Source organism: Mus musculus, chromosome 11 (assembly GCF_000001635.26).
Source record: "Mus musculus strain C57BL/6J chromosome 11, GRCm38.p6 C57BL/6J".
NCBI classification, from domain to species: domain Eukaryota; kingdom Metazoa; phylum Chordata; class Mammalia; order Rodentia; family Muridae; genus Mus; species Mus musculus.
The window spans coordinates 35,881,021-35,903,206 of NC_000077.6; the positions used below are offsets into that span (position 1 = coordinate 35,881,021).

Here is a 22,186-nt window from a genome sequence, read left to right on the forward strand (position 1 = left end):
TACTCTCCCCCTCCCCATTGTGTTATCATTCTCTCTCTCTCTCTTTCTCTCTCTCTCTCTCACACACACACACACACACACACACCACACACACACACACACACACACACACACACACACACTCCCCCTCACTCTCTTCTACATTTGACAATCTATTTCCTATGGTCCGAGAAGCTGAGGTCAAGTTTCCAGCAGATCTGGCTGCTGGGGAGGGGTCCCTTTGTGACTGTCAGGGTTTGAACAAAAATGTTCTTTCTCCACAGGCTCATCTATTTGGATATTTGTTTCCCAACTGGTGGAGCTATCTGGGGACATTTAGGAGGTGTGGCCTTGCTGCAGGAAGTGTGTCACCAGGGCCAGGATTTGAGAGCTTCTGGCCCTGCCCTGTATGGTTTGCTCTCTACTCTCTGTTCATGGTTCAAGACATGAGCTCTGAGCTTGCTGCTCCAGCCACTTGTTGCCCTGCTTCCCTGCCAGGATCAACTGCAACCCTCTGTAACTGTAAGCTCAGATGAGCTCTTTCCTCTATAAGTTGCCTTGGTCACACTGTTTTCTCACAGCAACAGAAAAGTGACCAAAACACTCACTCATGGACAGCAGCCTTCTCATTCTGACCTCATGTAACAGTCATGCTAACTTCTGTGAGTGAGTGGATGGACGAACAGACGGATGGATGAATGGGTAGATAGATGAATAGATGTCTGGGGATTGAAGGGTCTCCTTCAAATACAATTCTTCACTTTGTATTGTGGGAGTAGGGTTGCAGGGAACACCAAAGGAAATGTAGAGTCTGAAACAGGTATGAGGTAGACAGCATGACCTTGTGGCTTGCTTCTTGAGTCAAGGTCAATGATGAGGTTGGCTAACAGCTTCTTTACAGTTTGCATTAATTGACAGTATTTGAAAATTAAGAACCCACGTGATAAGCTTTTGAAGTTCTACTGTGATGTACATATAGCCCAGGAGTGAGTACTTGCCTAGCATGTATGAGACCCTGGGCTACATCTCTAGCACTGCAAAAAAAAAAAGAACTATAAGAACCAAAGGGGACATGCAGCCCATTCTCCTGTTTGCTGGATCTAAGAGATGACACCCACTGTAGAAAAGTAGGGGCAGTGGCCTCCAGACTGACAGGTCTACAGTCAGGTGAGCCTCTAGCATTTTCATTACTGTCTGGCCCATAAGCAGTCCAGTCCTCAACTCCCATGCAGACGGCTGGTCTTCAAATTTCAAACCCCCAAAATGTGCTGAAATCAATTTGGTAGGTTATGAAGAAGAAAAAGACATAGCCATATATCCTTGAGATGGCTGCAGATAACCCCACATATACCAAAGCATTCAGATATTCAAGACTGCATATAAATAAAGTAGTACCCGTATACTGCACATACATATTCTCCTGTATGCTCTATTATTATTATAATGTGTGTGTGTGTGTGTGTGTACATATGTGTCCAATTTCTCCTTTTCTTCTTGGGGATTAGACTCACTTTGCCAAGACTTGGTGGCGAGCACTTTTATCGACTGAGCCATCATACCTGCCCTCCTGTGTGCTTTAATTCATCTTTATACATTGCATTCAAATACAGTCTAAGTGCTATAAAATTAGTAGTTAGAGCAATGTATCAAATATTTTATTCGTTTTATTTTTAATCTACTCTTCAAACATTTTCAATCTGTTCTTGGTTTAAGGATATGGTCCGGAGTTCTGACGATTTAACAAAAGAAAGGAAGCATCAAAGGACCCTCTGCTCCCCACAGACACAGTAATTTTCAATGTGTGTGTGTCTGGGAGCAGGGTGAAGCTTTCCCCAGTGATGTTGGGTACAAGCAAGTGTGTAAAGCAGAGATGCTCACTGTGTGAAACCTGTTGCTCATGTAAGTGATGGAGAGTCATCATTACAACACGGGAAAACCCCAAGCGATAAAGTGCTATGGGGCTTCCTTGCATGAGCAGACATCCTTCTGAGAGTCTGCACCTGCACACTTTCCGGCACCGTGCTTCCTGTGTGAAGTACCAGGGTCCTGGTGTTCAGGGACATGTCATCTTTTCTAATGTGCCACTCTGGAAAGCTGTGACATCTCTACCTGAGTGCGCTCACCAGGCGACCCCTCACTCTTGGCTCCTGCTGGGCTCACAGGTCAGACTGGCATGTTCTCCCTTTTCCTGGGCCCATGGGGACTTTTCCTGGGCCCATGGGGACTTATCTCTTAATCCTAGACCTACCTCTCAGTCAGCGCCTTGCTCTGGGTGTCCCGGGCTGCCTGTAAGTCCTTCTCAAGTCGCCTCCGGGCCATCTCCAGTTGCTCCACCTCTCCCTGGGTCCATTTCCGGGGGCTGATGAAGCGCATTTCCTTCAGAAGTTCCTCCTTCTCATTGATGAGGATCAGTCGGTCCCTCTCTGAGTCTAGCACCCCAGGCCAGGCCTCACTGTCAAGTTTGGCCAGCTGGATCTTGAGGTTGGCGATCCTGGGAGTTGAGAAGGTATGAGAGATGAAAAACTGTTGGGGGAACTGGGGAACAAGTTGTTTTCCTAAGGACATGAAGGACCAGCCTCCAGGACATCCTCACAGCAGAGTTTGACAGTTACCGCTTTCCTCTCGTTCAGGTTTCAGCCTGGTCAAGAATGCAGGAGAGACTGAATCCCATGCTAGGCAACAGTGTCTTACCTCAAGCTCTAAGACCCTGGGTGGGGCGCTCACATCTCTGAAGGGAATTTTATGATCTCCTTCCTGAGTTGGTGGCTGAAGGTTTTGAAAAACACTCATGCACGCAGACATGCATACTCATAAAGCATAGTATTTGGCCCATATTTAGCCCTCATTAAAGGTTTCTAGCTACTGCTATCACTAGTTGGACCACTTATTAGTTATGGGAAAATGCCCTAAGCCTTAGAGATGGGAGAAGCAATTGTTTATCCTCCAGAATGGGGGAAAGCCAGGGATGATGCATGCAGAGGCTCTGCGTACAACAGGTCCTGAATGGTCCTCAGGGGTCATCACTGGGCTGTGGGTACCCATGTGCTCTTAGTTCCGAGTGTGGTAGCAGCGTTATGAGAAAAACAGTCATGAACTTGAAGTTCAGAGACCCGGAGTTAGGAGTTTTGGCCTTGACTTTTATGATGGGAAGAATAATTTATTGGAAAAAATGTTATTGGAGGGGGTAGGACATTTGAGGGCTCTGTGGTGTAACATATGCTTTTACATAAATAAGATAGCGGGTTTTTTGATTCCCAACAGCAACAACAAAAATCATTTTGGTTTTCCCAGCTTCTAGCATAATGCTTGCTCTGTGGCAAGTACTTATTAAATGTTAAGGAAAGTAATCAGTAGCCGGGACTCTTAACTTTCCTAAGACTCAGGATCCTTATCTGTAAGGTGGAGTTAATGACGGTAACCTAAGACAGCCCACGAGCACCACGTTAAAGATTTGCAAAAAGAACTCTATATTCTATAGACATTGGATATATAGCCAAGTATTCTATAGATATTGGATATTATTCTTACGAGACTTAAAAGAGTTTTGCTATAAACCTCCAAGAGCAACCACATCATAACTTTTAGGATCTGGCCTCTGCAAAGTCCTCTGGGCTCTCATGCCCAGGTGTTACCGCACCCCTAAGGGGCAGATACAAAAGACATCTTGATCTCACTGCATGAGTGCTCTCTGGCTCACCCAAGATTACAAAAATCACCACACATGGCCATCCTTGTGAGCCAAGGCTTACGTGAAATGTGGTCAAACTTTCTTTACCAAAATACTGCTGGAGTCGAGATGCCTTGTTTGTTTTATGTAGCCCAAGTTGTATATAGACAGACCCTTCTAGCTCTTTCTCCAACCAAGGGTCCCAGCAGGAATTCTGGGATAATTATTTAATTTCGTATTCATGTATATAGCAATTGATGAATATGTGGCTGCTGATCGCCAGTGCTTAAAGGCTAGACTGATATGATAGGCTTTGGTGGGACTCAGCTACAAGCAAGGCGCTGAGAAGTGACTGATGCTTTCCTTGGTGTACTTTCCAGGGTACCTTTCCCAGGCCACTGTATTTTAAACCTTAGGTCATCTAACCTTGGGAGAATCAGATGTAACTACTAGCCTTTCCCTCAGACTTGCAAAGAGGACAAAGCCTGCCAGGGCTGATCAGGAGAGAGTTCCTTGAATTAGAGCTATATCTCGCCCATCGTTTAAGACTGGAGTCATCTGTTTTCTCATGTCTTTTCTGCCTCATCTATCTTAATAGACATTGCTACGGGCTGGAAGGGATCAGAGGTTCATGGTTGAGAGGCGCAGATACACAAATGCTGCTATCTTGCTGAGCCCTTAGCAGGGGCCTAAGTAATACACACTGGACAGATTTCTTCTCACCTCACCATTAGCCAATTCTCTTTTTGTCATTATCCCTACTTGTCCTGAGGGAAGGATATGTCCTCAAGTCACTTGTGAGCTGTAATCCCCATCCCAGCATGACCATATGACCCACACCTGGACCTTCTGAGAGTTGTAATTCTCCTGTCCTCTACTGGCCCTCGACAATAACAGGTCATTCAAAACTATCAGTGGTTCTCAGACTCAGTAGTTATTAAAACTTTCGGGAACACTACTTTGAAGGCTATGGCAGGAGAAGGAGGAGGAGGAAATAATGAGAAGGATTTTGAGACAAACTTGGGATTCACAGCAAGACCCTGTCTCAAAAACTGAAAACACAAGCACACACCCTCCCTCAAAACAGATAAACGCACTAAATAAAACACCCGTCGGTCGAGAAAGAAAGGTAGCCTTTCTGCTGAGGTCGGAAACCTGCAAGTCTGCAAGCCTAGACCTTCCGGAAATTCATGTTGCGGTTTCCATAGGGAAGCCTGCTGGAGGATGAAGCCAACCCAAAGGCAAGCAGGGAAGAGAAGACTAGACTAAATATAAGCAGTACTATCCCAACGCTGGATCTAGCTGAGCCTAAAGCCAATGCCCCACCGGCTGGGGTAGACTGCTGAATTCCTTTTTCACTACTTCCTTTGTTTCCACTCAATTGCAGACACTACTGCAGAGTGCTGTGCTGTACTCTGGGAACTGGCAGAACAGCAGGCTGGGCAGTGCTACATTGTAGCTGGCCCCACTGAGAAGCTTTGGAGAGGGCCAGCTTGGTATGGGAAGCAACCAATATCGATATCACTAAGTTTAGTCACCACCAAAACGCCCAGTCAGTTCTTTCCTGGTAAGACCGGTGCAGGATGCAGAAACAATATCATGAACTCAAAGCCAGAACATCCAGGGTTCAAAATTTAACTGCGCTGCCTGGGAAAGTCATGTAACATCCTATGCCAAACTTCTCCTCTCTAACAAATAATAAGATAGAAGCTCTATTGTAAGCTTTTTAAAAAAAAAAAAAAAAGTCGGGCTGGTGAGATGGCTCAGTGGGTAAGAGCACCCGACTGCTCTTCCAAAGGTTCGGAGTTCAAATCCCAGCAACCACATGGTGGCTCACAACCATCCATAAAAAGATCTGACTCCCTCTTCTGGATTGTCTGAAGACAGCTACAGTGTACTTACATATAATAAATAAATGAATCTTTAAAAAAAAAAAAGTCAGTACATTTATTCGTTTGTTTGTGCGGGTGTGTAGGTGTGCACACCATACCATGTGTGTGTGGAGGCTAGAGACTAACTTGCTGGAGTCAAAGCTCTCCTTCCAGTGGAACCCTGGAATTGAACTCAGGATGTCAGGCTTGTTAGCAAGCAGCCTTACCCACTGAGCCCTGCTGTAAGCTTTAAAAATTAGATAAGCCCCTAAGTGCACAAGTATTTTTAGTACAATAAATAATCAGATTACACGTTTCCACAACTGATCTGGAAAGGCCAGATTTACAACTTTATCACTGTGGTGTAAAACCTAACGGCTTAGGAGTCCATACAGCCACAGGATGTCTGAGATTCCTGGAGTACAAGCGGTTGAAGCAGGAGGTGCTATTTCAGGATTTATGATTGATTTCATAATTAAATTTATTTTCATCTAGAAGAACATCTGTGGGGCCAGTGAGATGGCTCAGCAGGTGAGGGTGCTTGCCGTTCAGTGACACACATTCAGTTATCAGAGCCCATGTCAGCGTGGACGGAAAAAATAGACTCCACAGAGTTATCTTCTAACATGTGCACAGAGACCTGTGTGCCTCCCCATGATGGCCCAGCACACATGTCATATGTGCATAATAATAATAAATCAGGCCACGGTCTTAGCTCAACAGTAGACTATTAAGCACGCGCAAGGCTCTGGATTTAATCTCTATATCCCTCACCCTGATCGCCAAAATTATAAAAAGCCTTCTTGAACTACGGATCAGTTCAAGGCCAGCCAGCCTGGATAATATGGAGAAACCTTGCCTAAAATAAACACACAACAACATGCATCAAAATAACTGGAGACAGAGCTGTTGCACTTGCCTGGAATGCTTTCAGCCCTGGGTTCAATCCCCAGTATAACAAGAACAAAAGACTATCACAAGTCACCCTTTCTTGGTGAAGTGAGAAATATTCAGTCTTCTTTAGCTTGCTGCTGAGCCAAATCAAACAAACTTACTGCTTCTTCAAACCAAACTGACTCCAAGAACATCAGAAAGCGTTGACTACAGAAACCAAGACAGGTAAAGAGAAAAAATTACTAGGCTTTTAAGGGTAAACAGATCCGGGTTCACACATAGTTTAGCTGTTCTACTAGAGTGTCCTGGGTCAGTAATTTCCTCTTTGAATCCCGGAGGATTAACATATAAAGATCCCGTCCACCTTTATAATCTACGTGAGGATTAAAAAGAGGAGTATTCATTGGGCAGTGGTGGTACACACCTTTAAGCCCAGCACTGGGGAAGCAGAGGCAAATGGATCTCTGTGAGGCTAGCCTGGTCTACAGAGCTAGTTGTAGGACAGGGCTACAAAGAGGAACCTTGTCTAAAAAAGCCAAACAACAAAACTAAACCAAGCCAAAAGACCAACCCCCGTGCCCCCAAACACCAGAGGCGCGCTCACAGGGATCCTACCACTGCTGTGAATTACCTTCTCTTCGCCTCTTCATACCGAAGGCGCAATCTGACCTTCTCGGCCAACTGATTGTTGCTGCTGGTGCTGAACTAGAGGACAGAGAAAAACAGAGACAGGAATTACACGGTTACTGCAGTGAAGCTAACGCTGAGATAGGTTTCAATAGCTCATGGGAGACTTGACAGGGTATGTGGGCAGAGCCAAGAATAGTCCCCAATCACTGGGTTGGCTGTGCAGACCGAGGGGAAGATGGTCAGACAAAATACTTTTTTTTCATTGGGTCCATAAGAACCGTCACAAGTATGTCAGTACTTGGGGAAAAGAAACCAAAGGCCCACAGTACTGTAATCTAACAGCCAAAGAAGGGCCAAAGCAGGTTACAAACACACAGAGGACAGAAGGTAAGAAGTAATAGTAGCAGAAAATATATAATATCCAACTTGGGCACATCAGGCAGAGGCTCAACTGAAGGCTCATAGAGACTACAGTGAGAGAGCCCTGAGGACAATCCCAGAATGTAAAAAGCATACCTAGTCTGGCTTTCAGGGGGCTTGGGATTGGGTGAAAGACTGGGACAGTTAAGGGGGAACAGCCTGCTTCTGCAGTTGATTGTCAGAAACAAGAAACGTCAGGCTCACGGGATCACACTTGGAACGGAGCATCCCCTTACTAGTGGGGGAATAGCTACAGAAATCAGGCAGGGGTAGCATTTAGCCAACAGGAAGTTAGGAGGCAGGTGCACTCAACGTTCTCGGCTCCAGGAGAGCTAAGGCTCTCTGAGGACCACACCGACTGTGGCCTGGTTCTACTTGGCCACTTTCATGCTTGGTGGTGTTTTCATTGCCCTCGACTGGGGCCAGGCTGAACCTTGGCACGGAGAGGCAGCAGCTGTCTGAAAGCCGCAAGCATTGTGTGCGGAACAATGAGAGAAATACTCTGCTCTCCAGCTGGTCAAAGAAAGCCAGAATGGAGATGCCCCATGCATTAAAAACACATTGTGGGCAGGGCCTGCAGGCACCAGCTCTTGCCAGAAAGTACTTAAACTGCGGGATCCCCAACACTGGCCTTTCCTCATACCACCATCTCATGTCTTCTGGGGCCAGCTGAGCTCCACAGAGCCAAGTTAGCAGCCACAGGCAGCTCCTCAGGTGATCAAGAATAGGCAGCCATCCTCCTGGAACAGCCTCCCAGATGCCACCCTGGCCCACTCACACTCCCAGAGATGTCTGTCTGCGAGCTCACGTCCAGGAACTGCTTTGGCATCGGGAAGCTTGAACTCTCCAGAGAGCTGCTGCTGGACCATAGGTCGGAGTGTGACCCTCTGTCTGTCCGGAAGCCATCCTTCAGCATGGCGAGACTCTGCAATGTAGGAAAGGGTGGGGGACAGTGAGTGTTGCCTCTCATTGTCAGTGCCCTCAGAGATCCAGGAAGGGACACCAGATCCCCTGGGACTGGAGACATAGTTGGTTCTAAGACACCATGTGAGTGCTGGGAATTGAACCTGTATCCTCTGGAAGAATAGTCAGTTCTCAACCTGGCAAAAGCTAGAGTAATTGGAGAAGAGGGGAACCTCAATTGAGAATATGCCTCCGGAAGGCAAGCCGATAGGGCATTTTCTCAACTGGTGATTGATAGGGGAGGGCTCAGCCCATTTTGGGTTGGGCCACCCCTGGGTAGGTAGAGAAAAGGGTTGGACTGGGGGAAGGGGCTTCGATCCAGATGTAAAGTGAGTAAGTGAATGAATAAATGAACGAATAATAAACAAACAAATAAACAGCAGGCTGAGCAAGCCATGAGGAGCAAGCCAGTAAGCAGCACTCCTCCATGGCCCCTGCATTAGCTCCTGCCTCCAGGTTCCTGCCTTGTTTAAGTTCCTGACCCTAACTTCTTCCAATTGGGGGACTAGAAGTGAAAGGGTAACAAAACAAACCCTTTCTTCCTCAACCTGCTGTTGGTAATGGTCTCTCATCATAGCAACTGTAACCTTAACTGAGATCATTACTTTATGGGTGTGTCAATTAACAGTGTCTTTCTAGCTCCAGGCAATTGTACTGCCTCAAACAAGTTCTCGAAGGAATTATCGGATCATCCTTACGGTACCAATGAGAAGTGACGGCAAATGACAGCAGGGTGCTCTCAACCTCTAGTCACAAGCAGAACTACTCTTTGCTGTCCACGAGCGCCCTGTTCTTGGGCCGAGTCCTGTTGTCTGTTGACGTTTCCTTACAAAGCTAGCCATGGCTATTCTGAGTCTTTGCACTCGTGGTGTCAGCGGAGTGATGGGAAGGTGTCTTCAGGCTTAAGTGGCTTCTGAGTGGGGATTACATTCAGGGGTAAGGCAATGGGCTTGCGAACCACATGTCTCAGGGTCTGACTGATGGCTCTGCCACTTGTTATCTGAGTCAGATTGTCCTTATATATAGAATGGCCATAATCTGAGTCACACACACAAAGCACTTAGCTCCATCACTGTGTTATAGACTTATCTCTGTAGTTCCGTTCCAGCTCAGAGAACAGAGGAGACCGACTAGTGGACATTATGATGTTCAAGTTAAATGGCTCTGTGATTGGTCCATCAAAAACAAGATGGGTGGTAAGGGCTAATAGTAAGGAGCTGGCTTTGGTAGTACAGCCAGGCAAAGCTTTGCCACTGGTACTGACTGAATGCCCTCAAGTACGTCACTCGGTGCTTCTGGGCCTCCCTTCTCTCCTTTATAAAAAGGCGGGTGTGTGTGTGTGTGTGTGTGTGTGTGTGTGTGTGTGTGTGGCAATCTCAAGAAACCCGGTAAAGGGTAAGGATAACTTTGGTAAACAATAGGATTGTAACCCAAGAACAGAGTGTTCATGGACAGCAAGAAGTAGCTCAGAGCACCCAGGTCGCTTGCCAGCTTCTCATCAGTACACTGAGTCTGATCAAACAATTCCTTGGAGAACTTGTGTGATGCAGGACAGTTGCAGTGGAGTGTCACATTGCAATGTCTTCTAACCGACTGCTCCTGTAGCTGACACACCTGTAAAGTGACTGTTAGGGTGACAGTTCAAAATGCCTAGGATCCTTTCTTTTTCATTTCAGACTATTGGCATTACATAATAAATTATCTTAGGGATGGGACCAAAGTCTAAACACAAAATTGATGTTTCATGTGTATTTTTATATACACAGCCAGAAAGTACCTTGATATTTTGGATGCACCCATATTGTGTCTTGTGTCGGCTACACAAAGATGGGAACTTTCCATGGGAGTATCGTGTCAATGCTCAAAAGAGTTTGAACTAGGGAAATTCGTCGGGTACTGCGAACTCAGTAGCTTGTGTGGTATGTGAAAGCAGCCAGTGTTAAGTCCTTGTACCCAGGGCTCCAGGGGCCTGCATCCCAGGGGGCGGGGGCGGGCCCACATCACCTTAATGAGGTCTTGTTTCTCCTTTTCTCCGCAGGTGATGGCTTTCTTGATGGCTTTGGTTTCCCTCAGCACAGCCTGGGCCTCATCCAGTTTGTAGCCACCCTGTGCGTCTGACATTCTCTCATCAATTCTAGAGGCCAGGAAACAGGAGGGGTCAGACATGGGAGGACAGGGAGAAAGCACAGGTGCTCTTCAGTCTCCTCTCTCCATCCCACCCAGCCCTCTCTAGGCCCTGCTCAGTGGAGAAGATGCAGGAGGCTCTCATCAGACTGCAAATGTGTGTGGCTGCAGAATACAGAGGCAACAAGGTTCTTAGAGTTGGGCTCTTCTAAGTATGAACTCTTACCAACAATCTCCCTGATTCCCTCCTGAGTCCCCGAGACTGGGGAGGGGGTGCCTAGAGCACGTGCCCAAGAGCTGAGAGACTCTGTTTTGTCGTGACTTTATGAAGTAGAACCCTTGGATTAACTGATACACTGGAGAACAGAGGTGAACAGAGGACTGACAGAGTTGGGGGTGAGGAGATGGTGTCACCTGTCCTATATGTCACAGGCTAGCAGGGTCCCAGGCACTGATTCACAGCATCTTAATAATACCTCAGGCTTGCGTTGTGACTACTTCCTGCCAGATGACATAGCCCACACCTTTAAACCTCAACTGTTAGGAGGCAGAGGCAGTCATATCTTTGTGAGTCCCACGTCAATCAAGGCTACATAGTCTCAAAAAAATTCCCCCATAAATTGTCCAAATATACGGTCCAAAATCACCCTTGGTGGAGAGCCACTGTGTTTAGCTTTGTGGAGTTGGTTCTGGCCTCTTCAACTCTGCACGGATGCTGGGGATTGGCTGGCAAGTGTTTTTTTTGGTGGTGGTTGTTGTTTTTTTTTTCTTACCTGAACCGCCTCACCCCTACCCCACCCCACCCCCAGAACCCTGCCAGGAATTAACGTGCTAAATTACAGGATACATTGAAGGACAATGACAGGTTAAGGATAAAAAGACTCCCAGCTGTCACACGGGTCCCCAGCTGTTACACCAGTCTGCACCGCAGCACTGGACGAACCTCCCAACCACACACAGCTCGGTGTTCTAAAGCAGCCCAGATTATGACACCTGCCTGGCCGTGTTCAGAGCTGTTCTCCACGTCAAAAGGTATAAAGGACTTAAATCCTAAGGAGAACTAGGAAGTAGTGTACACATAGGAGGGATTAAGTACCCTCAGCTTGGAGATTATTGGTTATCCGGGCCCTATGTGTAGGATTGTTTTGATGAAAGTGAAGGTTGTGTAAAGGAGAGAGCTGAGTGTCCTCCCCCCCCCCACCTCTTTCTGAAGTGCTGAGATCCAATCCAAGGCCACAGGCATGGGTGGCAAGTACCCTGCCACTGAGCGGTGACTTAAGAAAGCAGAGAGGCTGAGGAGTCGGGGTGAAGAGGACTAGGCTGTGGAGAAGGTTCTGAGAGAGCAGATACTTAAAGTGCTTCATTCTTCCATCAAAGGCTGGCCTGAGGCTTCGGTGGAGGGTGGAGAAGGGGAAGTTTAACAGTCAAGGGAGCACCGCGCACCCATTATAACAGGACGAGAAATCCTAACAGGCATTCCTCTCTGGCTTCCTGCTAGAGCCAAACTGTCCTAGGCTAAAAATAGCCTGAGTGGGAAGTTACTTGGGAAGGAGGAAAGTGAGACCGGGGAGCAGGTTTCCACCCTGGCCTCATGGCTTGGAGTGGGAGAGAGGGCAGCGGGGAGGGGTCCCCACACAGCTGCCCCCTGCAGTTTCTTCAGCTTCCGTGGGGCGAACACAAAGCCCCAATTGTGTCTCGCACTAAAAATAGCTTTGCCTATTCCTTTCGAGGCCTGGAGCCTGGGCAAGCCTGCCAGGTTGGCAAAGATCCGTCTCAGATTTAGTCTGGAAAAAGTTCACGTAAGGAGCACTGCTCCACAGAGCTCTGCAGGTGATATCCCGCAGAAACATCCTGCCCCACGGTGTGGGCAGGAATGAGAATCGGCCCTGCCCAAACTGTCAGAGGTGCTAGGTACAGGGGAGAGAGCTTTATGCTTCAACAGGTCTGAAGGCTGGGTAGAGTTCTCCTCTGCAAACGGGGCAAGAATGGCTTTGCATTCCCAGAAGGATAGACAGAGCAGTCTGTGTGCCGGGCTGCAAAGAGCTTTACCTGATTTCTCAGGCCCTTAGCAACCTAAGCTCTGGAATGTGGCTGCAGAGAGCAGCTCTGAGAACACTTGGGCTAGAACTGGAGTAAGAAGGGGCTGGGGAGAACAAAGGCTTTACCATTACACTCAGTGAAAGACAGAATTCTCTCGGGTGGAGGGGAAAGGCAAAGAAAAGTTGTGTGTGTGTGTGTGTGTGTGTGTGTGCGAGATGTTTTAGGATTTCTAAATTATGCATTTGTCTTTTATTTCAGGCCTTTGGGGACTCGAATGACCAGCAGCCTCAGAAGCTGGGCACAGCCTCTGACAGTAGCTGGTTCTTCCTATCTTGTTCACACAACTTTGGCAAGGGGACTTTGTGAAACGTAGAAAGAAAGACCCTGCCGTGTCCTGCCCCTGCCAAAGTGGTAGCCTGAGTCTTACTTCCCACCCGCTGACGAGGAGTCACACTGCAGGCCCAAGCCCCATGCTTTGCCTTTGCTTTTCCTTCTTCCCTGTCTTTGAGAGATCTCCTTTGGTCGTCATCAACCTTTCTCCTTCCTTTTTTTAAAATTAATTATTTACTTTTATTTTATGTGCACTGGTGTTTCTGCCTGCGTGTCTGTGTGAGGGTGTCAGGTCCCCTGGAACTAGAGCTTCCGACAATTGTGAGCCACCATGTGGGTGCTGGGAATTGAACTTGGCCCTCTGGAAGAGCAGTCGGTTCTCTTAACCACTGAGCCATTTCACCAGCCTCTTTTTTATTTATCTGTCTATCTATCTATCTATCTATCTATCTATCTATCTATCTATCTATCTATCTATCTATCTATCTATGAATCTATGAAACAAACAAAACCCTCTTGTGGCTGGGTATGGACCAGGCTCCCGGATTCTTAGACACAGCCCCTCGACAGCTCTAGGCTGGCGTCACTGCCATTGTGAAGGCAGACACATCTGCTCTCAGACAGCAGGGGAACTGCACGTCAGTCTCTAGCTGTGTGATGGTGACTCTGGAAACTCCCTAAATTATTCCTGAAGAATGAGGTTGACTATTCCCAGGCTCTGCAGACACCGGGTAGGAATGCCTTAGTCATCTCTCCCCAGACCCTGAACAAAAGCAATAATACCAAAGGGGTATTAAGGGGTCTTGTGTTTTTGGGGCCTGGGGAGAGTTATCTAGGGTACTGTCCAGAGAGACTGAGATGTGAACTTCAAAAATCCACTTACTCTACAAGCAGCACAATAATCATTGATAGTAGCCCAACGGTTCTGAACAGGAGGTGTAGATTGTGGGGGACAGACTGTGTTTAGAAGTAGTGGGGTTCAATTCTTGGGCACAAAAAAAACCAAAACCCAAAAACTGTAACAAGACAACAGCTAGATGTCTCCCAATGGCTGGAAGGCATGCCTAGCATGTGTGCAGCCCCTGGGTTCCATCTGCAGCATCAAAACAACAGGTAAATAAATAATAAAAATGAATACTATAGGTTTCAGGTAGTCGGTCTATTAGAAATGATAGCTCAAGCTGGTGACAAAAAGCTAGCATTCCTTAGGACCTTGTGAAAACACCAGTTCCCATCTGCCAAAAGGAACTGTTTCCCTTACTTCAGGCAGAAGGACCTATGGCTACCTGTGGAGTCCATCAGCTTATCTAAGCTCATCCTGGCCTCCGGGCTCCCTCAGTACCACAAGAACCTGTTCCACATCAACTCATAATCCTTACAATCCTCGTGATTTGTCCACCCACTTTCTCTATCTCTAGTTATCCTCTCTCACTATCTCTTACACTGTCTGTCTGTCCACCTGCCGGCCTGTCTGTCCACCCACCCACCCATCCACTCCTGGCCGTCCTCATGCTTTCTCTCCATGCCGTATTCTCTGACTCTTGCTACCTCACCGACTCTCACTCTCCTCCTTCTGCCCCTTGCCACGTTCACTCTGCTTTCCTCCCTCTCTGCTCTCAACTCTTCCAGATGCCACTGAATATTTTCTCCCTCCTATTCACAATACAAACCTTCCGATAAGAATGGAGAGCTTATGTTGGCAGTTTCTTTACTGTGCCCCCTTGAGTACACAAAGAGACTCGCAAGTGTTCTTGGGTTCTGGTCCTGATTCTGACCTTGCTGGCTGGGTTCTGGTCCTGAATCTGACCTTGATGTTGGGTGACCTTGATTCTGACCTTACAGGCTGGGTGACCTGCATATTTTCAAGGCTGTCAGTGCCTTCATCAACAACATGGGGTACAGCACAAACTATTCTCAATGTGGTAAAGAGAATGAAATGAGGCACCTGTTAGGTCAGGGTGCCTAGCAAGCAGCAAGCTTGGGTTAGGGTGGTAGAGTCACTTTCTAGACTAAATGGACAACTGACTAGAGCCTCTCCCATCCTCCTCCCCGAGTACCTAATCTATGCCAGGCTCTGTTACATTCTAGACAGGGGTTTCCTAGCTCAGTTCTGACAACCACAGACTTTTCAGATGACACTATCAAAACTCAGAAGGGTTAGGTTATTTTCCAAGGTCCCAGGTACCTGGGGTTTGAACCCTGGCACGCTGCCTTGTGAAGATATAGTCCTAGTTCTCTCTGCCAGGATGTGTGTTAGAGCAGGTATCTTGCTCCACCCTAGACTGGAAGTCTGGTCCTTCTTGTGAAGGACTGTGGGCAACCAGGCTGCAAAGGAGTCTCATCTGGCCAGCTATCAAACTGCGAGGAAAACGTGGGAAGGGTTGTCTTTAGGGTTTGGTTGTCAGCTCACCAAAGGAAAAGAATTTCCAATGCTGCTACACAGTGACAATGGGGTCAAACAGATTTGTTGAGGATCTGAGGACAGTGGGAAGAATCTGATGTAGAGCTCCTGATGCGGGGCAATGAACAGCCTTAAACTATGCCTCGAAGCTTCTGGAGTGACACACAGACACTGGGTCTTCATAGGTCAAAGTTGGGAATGTCTGCATTCACCCTATTGCCCTGAATTGTCTCTGGTGTTCACTAAAAAATTAACAAGGGACATAAAGTACAACCCCTGGCTGGAATGAAGTTAGAATTTGATTTCATATGATTTGACATATATACATTACACGCATATAAGACATATTAAAAAAAGATATAAAAGCTATAATTATAGGCTGATATTTACTAAGCATTTAGTATATGACTCAGTTTTCTCATCTATATAATGTGGTTATAGCTAAAAAAAATATTAGACAAAACACTCCTTTGGGATTACCACAAAGATCAGATGGACATCCTCCCGCAGGATCACCTAAAGGTGTTTCCTGGCACACAGCAAAGGCTTTACAAATTTTCGTGGCCATCACCAAGATCACAGCAGTTAATACAGAATACAGGAAACAGCCGTATTCCTGACTTAGCCGTAAGCCCATTTCTATAAATGAAAACGACATCTGTCTATTCAGTGTATAATCTCCTTATGCCACCCCCCAGGGGACCGTGCACACAGACTCCCTAGGAATGTTTCCACTGCTAAAAGAGACTGCTATTTCCTCAGTGGGTACTAGGTGAAGTAGCGGCTTAGTTTAGGGACCGTGGGACTAAAGGGTTTGCTTGGTCTGCGTCTGACAGTCTAGTAGTTAATTAGCAGAGCCGAGACAAGCACAGAAATGATTAACACTTGCTTCCAAGACTGGGGAAAGAGCTCCGTGGTTTGAAATAACTCAGTTTACCTCCACCCTGGGGTGATGACATCTTTCGTAAATGCCGGTGGAAAAACATTTAAATAGAATTGTGAGAGAGGCGTCTTGAGAAGGGAGGGGCAGACTTACTTCTTCAGCGTCTGAAAGCCACGCTCCTTGAACTGCAGCTCATGCTGTAGGTGAACCATCTCTCTCTTCAGCTTGTTGACCTGGATGGCAGAGGACCACATGGAGGAAGGAGTCAGAGGTGGGTTTAGGGCTGTAGTCTGGGAAGGGGAGTCCAGAAGTCCCTGACTGTACTGCTGATGCCTAAGGAGTGGCCCATATCTGTTGGACACATAAATCACAGTACCTTCCCTTCACCCAGCCAGTCCGGGAAGGTCCTGCTAGCCAGTCTCTACACCGGGGAACCAGGAAGTAATCGGCGGCTGCCTAGGATGGAGTCAGGCCTTCCCACCTCTTAGCTATGGGATTTCTTCCGCACCACGGACCCCTCCTTGCCTGTCGTGGGTCAACCTCGGCTTAGAGCTGGTGATGGACCTGAGAACACTTTGCACAGAGGTGAGAGGCAATGACGTAACTTTAGAAGACATGGCCAAGCACCAAAGCCCACATGCAGACCATGTTTGGCCTGCGGAATGTTGGTGAGCTTTCAAATGAGAGCTACTGATTCAGGTCTGAGAGACTTTATACACTACCCCTTGATATATAGTTCTTTCCAAAAGCACCTGACATCTAGAAACATGGGGGGGGGAGGGGCTCACGTTCCAATATGGGTGTGGTATACTAGAGCTGAAAGACTTTAGTTCCTCAGACAGGATGAACCAGCCTATTAGCTCCCCACATCCTATCCTGCCTCAGGCACTTATGTTTTTGTATGTGGAAATTACTCAGACCTGAGGGAAACCAGTGTTCAAAATATGGAGTCTGAACAAGTCACTTAACTGCAGCACCTTAGTTTCCATGTCAGGAAAGTGGGGTGATAATACACATCCCCTAAAGTAGTCAAGAATTAAGATGACATAGAGCGAGCAGCAACTAGGAGAAGTAAGAGGACACCAAACTAAAATGTCTGCGGAGGACTCTTGTTTCCTCAGGCAAGGTTCTTGGTCTCTGCTCACTCATCTTTAAAGTGCAGAAGACAAGAACAAGAACAAAAGCTACTTCCAGGGGGTGTTGGTAGGTCACGGGCTGAAGCGTCCAGCACTGTGCCTGGCACAAGGTGAATGTCTGTCAAGGCAACTGCTAGCACCATTGTTTAGACAGCCACCACCACTGTTCCTGTTATCACAGTGGCCTGGCGAGCACTGGCTGCAGCGGCCTGGAGGGTTGGCTGGTTAGTGGTCAGTGAGGATGCTGTCAAGATCCCTACCCGGGACTTTGCAGTGGCAATTTCAGCTTTCAGGATCTCGGGGTCATACTTGGAGCTGGACGAGGATCCAGAGACCACTGCGAGGAAGAAAGAAGAGAATCTCAGTGGAGGAAACACAGCGAAGTTGGCTTACCTGGGCACCTAAATAAACCTGGAGAGAAAGGACTAAAAAAAACGTGAACAATTTAAATGTCCCACAAAGGGGGGGTTGTTAAATAAAATACGGCACACAGACGATCAAGATGATAGTGTGAGGTCTTAAGTGTCAGAGGCTAGTGCATATGCACAAAAATAATAGTCTTGGCTCGGCTCACACTGGATGACAGGATTGCTAGTGGGTACTTCTAGCATTCCTCAGACCCGTGACACCGTTGGACCCATTTCCCTATCTCCCCTTCTTCTGGCTGATGAGGCATCTGACTCTAAAGACTTGTACCTATGCTGTGTACCGAGCTAATGACAGCTTCCAGACTCTTCCTATTCATATGTACTTGTTCTGCATCTCAAAGCACATGCAAGCCACCTGGCTGTTCTCGCATGCCCGCTATGCTAGTTCCAGACTATAGCTCACTTCCCACTTTCTTTCTAAGGACAAGGTTTCCCTCTCCCTTGCTACTCTCAGTTCTCTTGCACACAGCCGCGGGCATGTCTGCCCTGCCGCTCCTTCTCTCTGCTTTGAACTCTCACGGATGCTTCAGGATGTTCTCTCTCCCTCTCTTACCTATGATAAAAAACAAAACCTTACTGCCAACTCATGCCACGGCCATCTTGGTGCTTTCTTTACCGTGCCCTCACTTACAAATGTAACTCACACAATTTAAAACTACGGAGTGAAACGAGAAACATTGGACACATACTGGTCCACGAAACCCGGCTGACAAAGACATGTACAGAAAGTTAAAGGATGCAAACGTACAGTTGATAAACTGATCCCGCAGACATGTCGCTAAGAAGACATGAAAAGCCACTTGCCTGGCGTGAGACCCTTGGTGACACTGCTGTCTGGAGGGGTGGATGGTAAATGAAACTAATTTCCACCTTTGTATTTTTTATTTTTGTTTTTTGTTTTTATATTTTCTAACATGAATATCTACTTTTCTAATAAAGATGCTAAAAAGCTAATTTTTTATATTAATATACTTTTGAGAAGAAAATAACGAACCCATAATTGTACTACCCTGGAACAATACTTTGTCGTAAGTAATCCCCCACAGCTCTGCGACAGTTCTAGGATTTTAAAACTTCACCGCCTGCCAGGCAGGGGTGGCACATGCCTTTAATCCCCGGACTGGGAAGGCAGAAAGAGGTGGGACAATCACTGTGAGTTCGAAGCCAGCCTGGTCTACAAAGCAAGTTCCAGGACAGCCAAGACTACACAGAGAAATCTTGTCTCAAAAATATTCTTTCCTCACTGCCTCTTACAAGCATCTGTGTTTTTGTGGTTTATAAAAGAAAGGGACCACGACACAGTGGGAGGTACCTCAGGGGAAAAAAGGAGGCAAAGGGAAACCACCACACACCACAAGCTCCCTAACCAAACCAGAGTCGCCACAGGCCTGGCAATGTGTCCGAGGTGTGGTAACAGGGAAATACGTCTAGATGTCAGAACCATCAAGTCCCCTCTGCTGAACGGCTTTTCTCGGTGGGGAAGTGTCCTGAGTCACTCTGGATGGGCTAGCTCGTCTCCCCTCAGTGGTGGTCTGACCACTGCAGCAAGAACCCGAGCACGCTGAGGCCAGGCTATTCTGGCTAAGCCTCAGTTTCCGGCAACAGGGGGAAGCCGCTGTTTGGATTTAGTTGAAATAGTTCAGCGCACAAGGAGAGTTAAAGTTTGGGAAATGAGGAAAACTACTCTGTATAACAACAGATGAGGTGCCGGCAGGCAGAAAAGCAGCGAATTCAGCAAAGCTCAAAGTGATGACCAGGGTGATGGGGTCTGGAGGTTGCCAGGGCTGGGGAGGGTTTCCCAGCCTTTGTCTGGGCATGGAACAGGACTTGGGTGCTCAGGGGTCTCATCACCTCCTGCCTTCCAATTCTCTATTCTTCTGTGGGCTTGGGGTGTGTGTGTGGGGGTGGGGGCTCTGGGAGGGACCTGGCTGGATACAGAGCTAGAATTTGGCTTAAGCATATTCTCCAAAGAGGTACTCCCCAGTATCTTTTTTTTTTTAAAGATTTTATTCATTATTTTATTTACTATATGTAAGTACACTGTAGCTGTCTTCAGACACACCAAAGGAGGGCATCAGATCTCATTATGGATGACTATGAGCCATCATGTGGTTGCTGGGATTTGAACTCAGGACCTTCGGAAGAGCAGTCAGTGCTCTTAACCGCTGAGCCATCTCTCCAGCACCCCCCCCCCCCGCCCCCCAGTATCTTAAAGTGGTTCACACCATCTGTTATCCGTGGCGGATGGTAAGAACAGGCTGAAGAGCCTAGAGAGGTTGTCAGTGAGAAAGTAAGATGGAGATGTATGCAGAAGGGTCATCAGAGGGGCAAGCCCTCCCCCTCACACCCCCCTCCCCATCATGAAGCTGGGCTACTGGGAACAGCGCTCGCTACACTAAGGGAGCGACATTAAGGAGATGGCTGAAGACCTGTCAAAAGTGGCAATTCCTGACCTGGGCTGCGTGAAGGTGATTCTGGGGTAAGTCCTTGTGAAATGCATTAGCATCCCTTGGGCATGCTCAGAAATTGTGGAAGCAAAGCAAGCCAAGAAAAGAACACAGCCCTACCAGTGGCGCTGTCAGAGACTTGAATTCTTACTCTTTGGAGAATTCTTATGAAATGTACAATTTATACACGAAGCTGCTGAAATGGAATACAGTCTGGTGAATATTTTTTAAGTAAATCTTCTACTTAAGTTTTCTTTTTTTCCTCTTTTAAAAGAGACCTTCATGAGCTAGGTATAGTAAAACATATATAATCCCAGCACTCAGGAGGCTGAGGCAAGAGAACTGCTGGGGGTTCAAGGAGATCCCGATATATATCATATGTGTGTGTGTGTGTATACACATATATAGCATAATGCAGTTTTTTAAAGCTAATAAACACACACACATTCTATATGGGCTATATATACAGTTGGACAGGTTTTCACAAAGGAATACAATCAAGTGATCAGAGCTCAGGACGTGGGGGGTGAATCCCTTCACTGCCTGCCACGGAAAGGGCTTCATATCCCAACAGGACCTTAAAAACGGTCTTGTTTGATCTTCATTACTAAGACACACTATGAGAGTAAGACACACTGTGAGAGTAAGACACACTGTGATGGCTTAGTCCCTCGGAGCTCGAGGTGGGGGGCATCTGACTGGTTGACACTGTTGTTCTTCCTATGGGGTTGCAAACCCCTTCAACTCCTTCAGTCCTTCTCTAACTCCTCTGTTGGGAACCCCACACTCGCTCAGTCTGATGGTTGGCTGTGAGCATCTGCCTCTGTATGTCTAAGGCTCCGGCAGGGCTGAGAGAGAACATTTTATAGTTCCTATCCCTCTAACTCATGCCCCCAAATGGAACCATTTTTAATGGTTCAGTGTTCTGCCCTCCCCCCCCCCCCGCCGGAATCATTCTCTCTGTCTCTGTCTCTCTCTCTCTCTCTCACACACACACACACACACACACACGAATCAAAACCATGAGAGTCACACATGCAGGCAAGCATCCCACTGCTCAGGCCCACCTCCAGCTCTTCAGTTAGAGCTTTGTGCATCCATCCACCTCTATGTCCCTAGTAACATGTGTGCAGTGGTATGCCTCGGTCTGCTTTGGTTTTAGGCATTATGCCTTCGAGTCTTCCTTCCGCAAGGGCTGAAAACTTTAGTTTCTCTTCTTTTCCCCAGCCCACACATCTTGCCCCTCTCTCACCAGCACGTGCTTCCACCATATCACATTTTTGGTAAAAGCTGCCTTCAGCGTCTGCACTCTTTCTCTTTACTCTGCAAATGATTCAGGGCAGAGAGTCAGTCAGTCAGTGGATTTAATTTACTTGTCCTGTTTCGTCCATTTTTGCTCTGCTCTCCCTAGAGTTAATTGTTATTTTCACGTTAGCCCAGTGTCCACAAACACACTACTAATTCACCCCCACGTTCCGCGTTTTCTTGGCGTACAAGCACATGCCTTCTGTCAGTAAGTGTTCAGCTTCCACGTGACCTGGGTGCCAGTCTTTCCTCACCCTTCTCCTCTTTGCTACATTCAAGTACCACCCCGTTATGTTGATAGAACCTCACTTCTAGTGGCTTCCTGGGAAAGGAGACAGGAAAGAAGCAAAAGTTTTGGAATCCCACATGTCTCAAAATATCTTTACTCTGCCCTACACTTAAAGATACTTTTGTAGTTACGGGGTTTTTAGGTCAGAATCAACTTCCCTGAAAAAAGTTAAAATCAGTGGTCCCGTCTAGTTCTCCAGTATGGCTGGCGAGAAGTATGGAGCGACTCGAGTTCCAATCACTTCTGTGTGACCTGATCTTCCCTCTGGATGGCTGTTGGAATTTTCATTATTCCCGGGTTTTCAAATTTCCAAATGGTGGATGTGTGCGTGCTGACTCCCACACACTGTGTCGAGCACTCAGTGAAGCTCTTCAGTGTG

General features: G+C 47.2%; 1 protein-coding gene across 2 annotated transcripts in view; it reads right to left on the minus strand.

Annotated features, from left to right (window-relative positions):
- Positions 1-22,186, minus strand: part of Wwc1 (WW, C2 and coiled-coil domain containing 1) — a 142,129-nt gene that overhangs the window by 42,622 nt on the left and 77,321 nt on the right. For both annotated transcript variants that reach the window (NM_170779.2, XM_030245754.1), the window contains exons 4-9: positions 17,599-17,675; positions 16,356-16,435; positions 10,429-10,558; positions 8,240-8,386; positions 7,043-7,116; positions 2,228-2,470 (exon numbers count right to left, since the gene is read on the minus strand). In NM_170779.2, the coding sequence (NP_740749.1) occupies positions 2,228-2,470; positions 7,043-7,116; positions 8,240-8,386; positions 10,429-10,558; positions 16,356-16,435; positions 17,599-17,675 (751 nt within the window). The remainder of the gene's footprint in view (positions 1-2,227; positions 2,471-7,042; positions 7,117-8,239; positions 8,387-10,428; positions 10,559-16,355; positions 16,436-17,598; positions 17,676-22,186) is intronic.